This window comes from Magnolia sinica, chromosome 3 (genome assembly GCF_029962835.1).
Source record: "Magnolia sinica isolate HGM2019 chromosome 3, MsV1, whole genome shotgun sequence".
Classification (NCBI taxonomy): domain Eukaryota; kingdom Viridiplantae; phylum Streptophyta; class Magnoliopsida; order Magnoliales; family Magnoliaceae; genus Magnolia; species Magnolia sinica.
In genome coordinates, this window is record NC_080575.1 from 108213407 (window position 1) to 108224322 (window position 10916).

At 39.6% G+C, this 10916-nt stretch overlaps 1 protein-coding gene across 1 annotated transcript; it reads right to left on the reverse strand.

Annotated features, from left to right (window-relative positions):
- Nucleotides 1-3632: 3632 nt before the first annotated feature.
- Nucleotides 3633-9914, reverse strand: LOC131240627 (protein neprosin). Its single transcript, XM_058238969.1, has 7 exons — nucleotides 9383-9914; nucleotides 9221-9307; nucleotides 8857-9117; nucleotides 7697-7867; nucleotides 7537-7590; nucleotides 6635-6781; nucleotides 3633-4332 (listed from the first exon to the last, which is right to left on the reverse strand). The coding sequence occupies exons 1-7, from the start codon at nucleotides 9614-9616 to the stop codon at nucleotides 3955-3957; spliced, it is 1332 nt and encodes a 443-aa protein (XP_058094952.1). The 5' UTR covers nucleotides 9617-9914; the 3' UTR covers nucleotides 3633-3954.
- Between the last annotated feature and the right edge of the window lie 1002 nt (nucleotides 9915-10916).

Below are 10916 nucleotides of genomic sequence, written 5' to 3' on the forward strand. Positions count from 1 at the left end.
TCCGGATTTCGCACGTGTGCCATGTTGGCTATTGTGCTGCGAAGCGCTCCTTCAATCTCTCGGGGGAGATGACTCAGTAGGGGCCGGGAGAACCGGAATTTGCTACAGCCACTTCCCAACGGGACACGTGGCAGGTCAATCTATCAACCAGGACCTTCCATCTAGAGGCCCCTGTTGTGGATGGTAAATATTTAAAGATAATCGTGTATAGGATAATCCGATCAATCCGTTCAATCGACTTCAAAGGAACGGTATAAAACAAAACTGGCCGCGATTAAACGCTAAAAAAATGAACGAAGAGCAGGGATAAGATTGACTACTGTAATTTTGGAAAAACTGACCATCCACAATTAGGCCCAATGAGATGGGCGGTCCTGATTGCCAAATAAACCTGACACGTGTTCATCTATCCTGCAATCTTGGAAAGTATGATATCAACGGCTCCATACTGTATATGGGCAACGAACCAAAACAAACTTAGATGGCAAAATTGATTAACAGCCAACATTCTGTGCGTAAAAATGAAAAGAAAGTGACATCCAACATTGGGCATTAGGTTTGATTTTTGGGACATGGTCCATCTATTGTAGGACCCACTAGATGAACGATCTCGATCGAGAGCACACTGCTTTTCTTAAGGCAACCAAAGAGAGATGGCTATATCGTATTCCGGTGCTCACGTCCACACAGGCGAATCGCCAGAGCACGGACGCTTCTTCAAACGCAGGCAGGCACGGTCACACACCTAGCTGTTGTTAGGTGCTGTGGGGGTCATCGTGATGTTTGTCTTTTATCCAAGCCGTTCATCCATTTTTCAGATCATTTTAGAGCATTAACCTAAAAAGAAAGAAGATCTACTACACCAAAGAAATAATAGTGGTGATTGTACGCTCACCATTAAAAACTTATTGGGGCCCACAAAAGTTTTGGAAAAAGATGATTTTGTGTTTTCCTTTCATCCATCCAGGTTTTTGTGACCTTATCAACAGATTGGATTGCAAATAAGCATCACGGTGGTCCTTAAGAACGTTTCAATGGTAAGTGTCATTATCTCCACTGTTTCCTATGGTGTGGTCCACTTGAGCTTCCAATGTGATTTTTTTATTGGGGTCATATCCTAAAATTATCTGTAAAAGTGGATGAACAGCGTGGATATAAAACATATACATCAAGGTGGGCCCCACAGAGCCCCAATATCACTTATCTGGGTGGTGTTGGGGTCACCCCTCAATCCGCTTCCGTCCCTTGTAATTCATCTCGGATCCCAATGGGCCTCTCCGCCCACCTACTTGTATTTACTACCATTGATTACTTGTGGGCCCCAGTTCCTTTTCACCCTTCATAAATTTCGACAGCCTTTTATCTAGGCCATATGATTATATGCGATTGTGGGGTTTGGTAGTATGGCGGGCACCGGACTCCGCACCACAGCTACCATGCGTGGCCTTTGTTCCCACCTTCGGATGGCAAACGTGTGATCGACATGGTCCATCTATCAGGAAGGGCACATTTTAAACATGCCACAATAAAAATCCAGATTGTACACTCATCAAATGAACCATACATGTGCATTGCAATTCGACGGTTGGATTTCTTTCCTGACCGCTCATCATCTTTTCTCATACAAGATTGATTTGCCTGATCAGCAGACAAATATTGTTTTCTAGTCCAGGACATGTTGACAGCATACCCGACTGATGAATGGACCAGATCTCTAACATGCTTGCGTGTGGTCGAATGGTAGGAAGGGCAGCTGTGATTGGGGGGCCTTGCATTCTATCAAAACCCATGCTTATATTAATTAGCCCTAGAGCATGGACAGCAAAGCAGGCCCGGAATTTCATACGAAGCTTTGAATGCACTACAACCATATGTATAGACATTAATGTACCAAACAAAATAAATGTTATGTATGAGAAGGTTTAAAGTCCAACCGGTTGGATTATAATTATGGTACATCAAATAGATAACTTCAAACCTATTAAGTGAATGTAACATCTAATCCGTTAAATCGGTTGGCCTATAATGAGATCACATTATCCTAAAATCAGCCCTATCCATTCATCGAGCAAACCATCTTTTGTTTTTGTGTTTATCAATGGTTAGAAATAGTTTTCAATGATGTTGCACTTGTAATGAGTTGATAGAGCTGATTGTTTTTTCATGATATAATCCCCATGGTAGAGCAAAGCTATCGGACGGGATGGATATCAGATAAACTTACTTGGTCTGCCGGGTACTACACGAAAATTAGACCAAAATTTCGACCCCAGAACCAAGGCTTTTGAGTTCATGATCTTGTTTTGAAATGTTTAGTAACTAATAAATATCTAAATGACAGGCTATTTATAAATACCTACAGGTAAAATGTTTGCAAATATAATGACTTGTTTGGTTTTTCAAAGACAATGGTAAATGATTATAAGTGAATCATGATTATTTACTATTATAATTATGTGGTAATAGTATTTCTATTTTACTACTATGGTAATTTTTTTGTTTTATGTGGAAATCATTGAAATTTTAATAATTTTATAATATAAAACTGCAATAATTACAATTTGTTTTACTAACATATTTACTCTCGAAATGACCATAATAGCTCATTTACCTTGTATTTCATAGGAAATTGGAAACATGGTTATTGCAAATACTTATTATTGGTTATTTATCAATAACTTTTTCTATTTATTAAAATGATCTCTTATCAATTAAAAATAAAAAATCACATTAAAATTATTTTATGATATGTTCAATGTGGAGGAGAATTAAAGGATTTAAGCATTTTCGAAGGAGGAGAATTTTGTAATCTATTCTAAACAAGCATTTTTGTTATTTTTCAATGGTTGCTAATGGAAGTAATAAAAAATTAGCCAAATGTGGATTTATATAACAACAATGAATTAACAATTTAGTAATTTGTAAACTATAATAAATCAACTTCATGGATTTACAAGCTCCCAAACTTTTAACTACATGGTTATATTGAAGAGCCACTGGGAATATATATATATATATACACACACACACACACACGTGGCATATAGGTCGCTCAAAATAAATTGGATAGGTGATAGCTCTAAAATCAGATTAATACCATGGGCAGTGAGCAGTGCATGTTTGTTGAATTCAAACCAGTCTAACTTTCATTTAAACCGTCAATTAGACATCCATTTAGGGCATCAATTTATGGTAACCGTTGGTTTGTGTCCATTTAAAGTGGGGCCCACTATCTGGACTATTGGGAATGTTGGGTTTGACACCCACGTTACAATTTCTGAGTAGGTACGTATGAATCATCGTAAGACCCTTCTTGAGGGTGTCGAAGTCTTTTCTCTATTTCAAATTGGCAGATTGTAAATCAATACAGACCATTCAATATTGTGGCCCATTGTAAATGTGTCATAACCTGATAATCATTTTGATCAGGTGATCCTAACCGTTCAATCAATTGACATCTGCCAGTTGAGTTTAGACCATTGACATTTTTCTCGTTTGGCCATCATTTGGAGAATTGGAATTTTCCAGAGCCTTTTGGGGTATGGCCCATCAAGTGGGACCACAAATTGCACGGTGTGGATTAGATTTTAGCTGAGGAGCTACTCCCTTAGATGCTCAGCTGCAGGAACAACTTAAACAATGCAAAGAGATTTACTATTTGATATTACGAGCGAATATTTACACTAACCCTTTACCACTGATACTCCCATTTTTCTAGTTTGGGTAATAAAACAGTAAATTTGCACGATTTCATTACCAAAACTAGAAAAGAAGGTTGTAACTATCAAAAAGGGGGGGTGTAAAATATCTCTTCCCATTGATATTACACAAATACAATAAATATTGGCATGGAGAGAAAGAAACATATGAGATTTTGTGGAAAGAAAGAATGGAATCAGAGAGATCCGATCTTATCCAACGGTGATCCATGTGACCATGGTATGCTTTGGACGGTCAAGGGCACTGGGGATTGTTCCCTGGCCCACCATAGTAGAAGTAGGTCCCCCAGTCGTTGTTGTATGAGCTCTTGATGTTATAGCAATTCGTGTTCTCTGCAAGGGTAGAGATGGATTCCACAGAGCTGAGACTATTGTCAGAATCCACCACCTCAAGGTTGCGGAAGTAGCTCGATCGGCCAAAGCCAGCCTCAGCGAAGTGACCTGATCCCATCTGGGTCAACGTGTGCTGGCCGTTGGATCGAGTGTTCACGATTTCTCCACCCCACTCCACCATAGTGGCATGGTCCCCCAGGTGCGTGAAGAGCTCGGACGGCCAGTAACCAACGAGCGTGTTGTCTCCAAATCCCATCCACCAATTGCCTAGCTTCGGATCCTTTAAAAAGAAAAATAATCAAAACACACATCACAATGGGCCCCACACCATAATATTGGTACGTCCATGATGAAGACATGACATGCATACGTACAGAAAATGATTTGAGTGTGAAACACCCAAAGGGTAAGTTAGCTATGAGTAAATCTCTACGGTATCTTATCTAAAGATGGTATGGTGGAAAGAAATGGAACCCACCTTTATCCCACCATTTACTAATTAAAGAGGTGGTTAGTATGCATGGCCCACTTACTATCATCATCATCATTCAATTGTGATGGACTACGCGCGTTGGTTTTTTTGTGGGTATTTCACATTGGATTCCAAAGGTTATAATAATTCATAGGTCATGATATTGAGATTTTAAAAAAAATAAAAGGTTAGGCGACTGCATAGCACGGTCATCATAACTTTAGAGTGCGGATCGTCGGTGTTGAATTCACTCTGGAAAATTCAGTGCCGTCGCTTCTCATTGGTCCACGTCATTTAGAAGAGTGCGGATAATCCATGCTCAAAGCACACGAGAATTCAGCGCCGTAGCTTCGCATTGGTCCACGTCACCGCAGATGACACCGTGTCACAAAACATGCCCATTCTCTCTATGGGAGAATTGATTGTATGCTACACAATCTAATTTTTAAAGTGGGAACTTCTCTAGGCCTACCCTGATTTATATGTAAGATCTACATATACGTCCATTTTTACTAATTATTTTAGAGAAAGAAGCCGAAAATAGGGCACGTCTAAAGTGAACCATACCAAAGAAAGCAACAACGATTGAACTATCACTGTTGAAACCTTCTTGAAGTTTAATGTGAGGTTTATTTGCCATCTAACCTCTTGTAAGGTCTCTCTCTCTCTCTCTCACACACACACACACACACACACACACGTATGGATGAAATAAAAAACACAAATATTAGCTTAATCAGAGCCTTCCATGGCCATTAGAAGTTTTCAATGGTAGGTGTCCAATTCCTACTGTTTACTCTAGTGTAGCTCACTTGAGCCTTAGATCTACTTATGTTTTGGTCTACTACTCTAAAATGGTATGGAAAAACAGATGAACCGTGCGGATTGTGGTCCACCACATAGCTAGCAACCTAATTTCTTGACTCGTGAAATTTAAGTGGGCCTTAAGATGATGTATTTCTTAGATCCACACCGTCCATCCAGTTTTTCAGATAATTCTATGATATAAGCTTAGAAACAAGGTAAATCCAAAGCTAAAATGGACTACGCTAGTGGAAACTGTAGGAATTATGTTATCATTGAAAACTTCTCGAGGCCACATAAGGCTCTTATGAAGCTGATATATGTGTTTTACCTTCATCGATGTATATGTTACCATATGAAAGGTTAGATGAAAAATAAGCCTAAGGTTGGTCCTACGAAGTTTTTAGTGGTGTAGTCCACTTGAGCTTTAGATGCATTATTGGGCTCATACTCTAGAATTATTATTATTATTTTTTAAAATGATGGGCAGTGTGGATTTAACACAAAAATCACAATGAGACCTAAAAAAGTTCCCTACATTAAAAGTTGTGTTGTATAGCACCCAATAATGTTTGGAGAGAAATTACGGTGGAGACATTTGAAATGACATGGACAAATAAGAAGAGACGGTACTGAAATTTCTTGTGCCTTGAACACAGACAATTAGGGGTGTACACGAATTGAGCTTACTCGGTTAGCTCGCTCGACGCAACTCGAAAGAGCTCAATTCGACTATGTTCGAAGTAGAGTTTGAGCCGAGTTGAGCTGATTTTTTGAGCTTGAAAATGAGTTCGAGCCGAGTTCAAGCAGGCCCTAGCTCGACTCGACTTGGATCAAACCAGTTTGGTGACTCGGTTACTTTGCCATTGATGTTGCTCACCAACTGTTTGATAAAATGACTCAACCAAATGTGGCTGGTGGCAAGGAAGGTATGTACATTAAATAAATGCCTTTTTTCTCTTTTTTAATTTTTTTTAATTTTAATTTTTATGTTACTTAGAAGGTGTTTGATAAAATACTTGTAAAACCATTGTATTTGTTTTACAAACAGTGAGATTGTGAAGTTGCAGTTAAGGTGTTTGTGGAAATGCCTCAATGATGAACTCGGCTCGAAGTCAGCTGAGCTGGCTAGTCAGGCTTGAGGACTGAGCTGAGCCGAGTTCAAGCTGAGGTCAACCAGTGTTCTGGCTCGGTTCGACTCGATGTACACCCCTACAGACAATCCGCACTTATTTTAAAAGACTCAAAGTACGAAGGAAGTGAATGAAATGGATGTTTGGTACATTGGTTGCAGGAGAGAACCAACCTTCCAGATGAGGATTGTAATGTCATATTGGCTACCAGAGAAGGAAGACACAGGAGATATAGCAGCTCCAATGGCTATTCTATTGTTGGTTTGTATGAACCCTGAACACAGAAGGTTGTAGCATCCTGTTGCTTCATATGCATCGCTCTGTAACAAAATCAACAACTATATATATATCAGTTTTGTTGTTGTAGTTTTAGCTGCGGTTGTGGTTGTTGCTGTTGATGTTATTAGGATAGGTGGTGTTGGTATTAACGCTGACATCGCATGCACGAAGTGTATACTAACACAGTTATATACTAAATATTGTATGCACATGCCCATCAATCCAGGCCGTCCAATTGATGAACCATTTCTACAATGTGACATGGCTCAAGAGCCTCCTTATAAAGTTTTTCTGACCGTTAGATTGATGGGGCTTTTTAATTAAGGATTGTTGTTCTTAAATGATTATTAGATTTTTAGTTGACACCCATCCGATGATACATACGTCTTGTATTAACCGTATGTACTTTATAACGTTATGTTATTCGTTCATCATTGATAGAGTAATTTCAGTCAAGACACTCATCCCTGCATGTCCCACACGTGGCGCTTGTGTAATAAGCGGGTTGCAATGTGAAGATGACCTGGCCCATAAATCAAGCCCGTCATTTCATCGGGCGAGACACATGTATAAGATAAATGTAGACAATTGGCACTTTTTTCCAGACCATCCTTTTTTCTTTTTTCCTTTTTCTGAAATGTGTGGCCCACCTTAGAGTTGACAAGACTAACTTTTAGACCAAGTCATTACATGAGAGTAAAACTGTCTATTAATAAAGATATAGGTGATTAATTATCTTAAATTATAGTAAATAAAATGCAGATGACTTTTGGTCGGGAGTTGAGGAAGATCTGACCGTCCAATACGTGAATAACCGCGGCCTGCTGTCTCCATAGAGCTCAGGGCTGACCTGACTAGAAAAATCAAAGCTTCAGAATAAAAAATAAAAAGACCTTTTTTTTTTTTCTTTTACAGATTTCAAGTGTGTTCTTTTACAAAGAAAATGAAAGAAATACCTGCCAACCAGCTTCTATGCTGTTGAGATCTGAACCGTCGAAAGATCCTGAAAGAACCCAGATCTGGGAGAGGCTAAATTCATTGGACACTTGGATGGAAGGATCCCAAACGTTAATTGTAGCCTTGGCTCCATATAATTCTTGTGATGATCCCGTGTATGCGATTGCATGCTATGCCCATAAAACAAAAAAAATAAAAAATAAATATATAGATAGATAGATAGATAGATAGATAAGAGGACAAACTAGAAATGAGAATATGGGTTTCTTTCTCAACCCTTTTTCCAGTCCATGCTTTTGACTAAGCTAGGGAGCAGTGACGCGATGGATAAAACATACACCAAAGGTCAGTATATAGTTGTGCCGGGAATCGTATCAATTTCAGCGATCTGGACTGTCTAATTGAAAGATCACGTTATGGAACACGAATCAGACCGGCCCGATTATTTAATCAGTAGTTTTCTTTTGGATGGGGAAATGAATTTGAACATGGATTAATACGATTGATTGGAACACTTGGTTTTTGTGAATTTCGGACTATGCTTCTCACATGAGGTAGCCAATCGATGGGATGGCTCAGATTTTCTGACAGGGTTGTCCTCTTGCAGTTCAGATGAAAAGAAATTGACTTCATTTAGTCAATATTTTCAAATCTGCCGTTTTGCATGAGACCCAGAGACCCTTTCTGGTTTCTACTTGCTAGTTAAATAAAAAAGAAAGAAAAAATGGAGAACTACAGAAAAAGGTAAAGAATCATGCTTTTGCCTCACACTTCTAATAATAGAAAGACTCTCGCTCCCTCTCGTGTACAAGGCAGCTCCTTTAAACGCCATCACAGCTGCTATGGTAGCCGAAAGTGCGAAATCCAGGCCATCCATACATTAGGTCACTAACCAAAAGATAAATCTGAACCATTCATAAAGTGGGCCAAAGATAGCTTCAGCCACGTTTTTTCATCCGTCCATTTGTTTCATAAACTGTGGTCGACCTAATGAGTGGACCAACCTGACTCTGTGGTGAGAACATCTACATAACGATAACCCTCTGATGAATGGATTTGATCCAGCACCCATATGCCATGCTGGCACAAAGGAGAGAGAGAGAGAGAGAGAGAGAGAGAGAGAGAGAGAGAGAGAGAGAGAGAGAGAGAGAGAGGATACCTCATGTCCATTGCCACTGACCACATCAGGTGCTTCAAGAGACCTAGCAAGACTAGGAAGCCTTCGCTGCTTCTTCCCATAATGATACAATGACTTGGCTCTCAACACATCATCCACAGAGCTTCTCCTAATCGGAACCGTCCCCTTCGGACACCGACCGCTCTCGTGCCACGCCTGCCATGCCCTCCTTAAACCGCCATCTCCAGTGTAATTCCTCGCCTCTTCTTCTTTACTCAATCTAGGCCTCTTTGCTGGAACTCTCTATTTAATTAAAAAACCACAAAATTATCATAAAACATTACATAACTAAGAAAAAAACAAAAACTAATACAAGCTTCTTCCTTTCTTTTTTTTTTCCTCTTACTTGGATCTTATGATTCTTCAAGAGCGGATGATCCAACGCCGGTTGCCGATGCTGGTGAACGCAATCTATGATATCTCCATCTGGGCTCTGCACAAACCAACAAAGAAACCTAATGCAAGAACAAAAAAAAAAAACATTCCATCTTCTTCCATTCCTACATACCTGTATCGTCTTCACCGCCGGCTTGTTGATCTTGTTCAAGTGCCTTTGAATCCTAGCCAATCTCAAAGTCCCCACTTTCCTATGACTTGTGTAATTCAATGCTGTAACGCCAACTGATCGGTCCAAGAAGACGAGAGAAAAGAAGATGAATAGAAGAGTCATTAGAGAAGGAGGAGACATGGAAGAACAAAAACCACCACTCTTTTCTCTCATTCTCTTCCTTCCCATTTCCATCTCTTTTAATGCTCAGGAGCTGAGACTCTTAGATCTCCATAACTAGCAACAGAGAACACCCACACACAAAAGAAGAAGCAAAAAAAAAGAGAAATCAGGACCCTCTTAATAATTAACACCCAAGTGTAAGATAGCGACGGGCATTGGAATAATCTCTTTCAGAACACATATATTAGTTGGTGCATGTTGTTAACCTACGCACCCCCCCATTGCCATGTCCACCACCATTTCTTGCAGTGGCTTCAACGCATTATAAAAACTCGACCTACCCATCTCTACACTCCTTAATGACACCTTGAATTTGTATCTGCCACCCCACATTTCGCTATAAATACAATTAAAACAGCAGACTTTCATACAGATGCTTTTCTATTTTTCAATCTCCTTGCTGTTTGTTTACCAAACATTTCCTAAATGGTGGTGTGATTCATCCACCGTACACGTGGATTTGACTCGACGCTATCTGGACCGTCTGGTCTGTGTGGCCCTCTGGATGGAGTGAGTACTGCACTAAAAGATCATCTTAACCATCCATTTGATAGCCGCAAGTTGGATGGACAGGAACATTCGATCATAGTAGTTTCCGGACTGTGCTCCAGTTTGGAGGGTCCAGATTGATGGAGACGAGTCAACACCATTTATGACATGGCAAGTCAGAGGTTTGTTAATTCCACACGGATATTGGATCCGTATACATCCATACAAAGTGCATGTGTTATAATGTGACACGTGTTTAATATCTAACCTTTCCATCTGATTAGTTACACTGTTTAGATCTCCTGGTATAAAAATCAATCTATTTCATACATCACGTGGGTCACAGCATAAGATAACAAATGAATGGCTAGAAGAAAACCATCAACTTCTAGAGTTAAACTGTCTGATTTTTCAGGCAGAATTTATAAGTATTATTTCCAACCATACGGAAAGATCAGATCTCACACACGGTTTTCATATTTGTACGTGTGTCCGCGTGTGAATGTGGGTGGATGTACACGAGCGTGGAAGTAGCAAATGTACATTTTTTTAATATTATTTTTGAAATACACTACCTAGGGTTTGAATGAGACGTGTTTGATTTTTATTTTTTATTTATTTTCGGGCCTCGTATTGATGGAGAGAGAGGCTTCTATTCTTGTATTCTTGTTTCTGTTGGTTTGGGTTGCAAGCAATCCCATGATCTCAGCTTCTACGCCCCTTTCTCTATGTATTTTAATGCATTAAAGTAAAGAGAAGCTTGCCCAACCGACACGCACGTCTACACATGCACCTCTACACGTGGCCATAAGTACCAACTGTC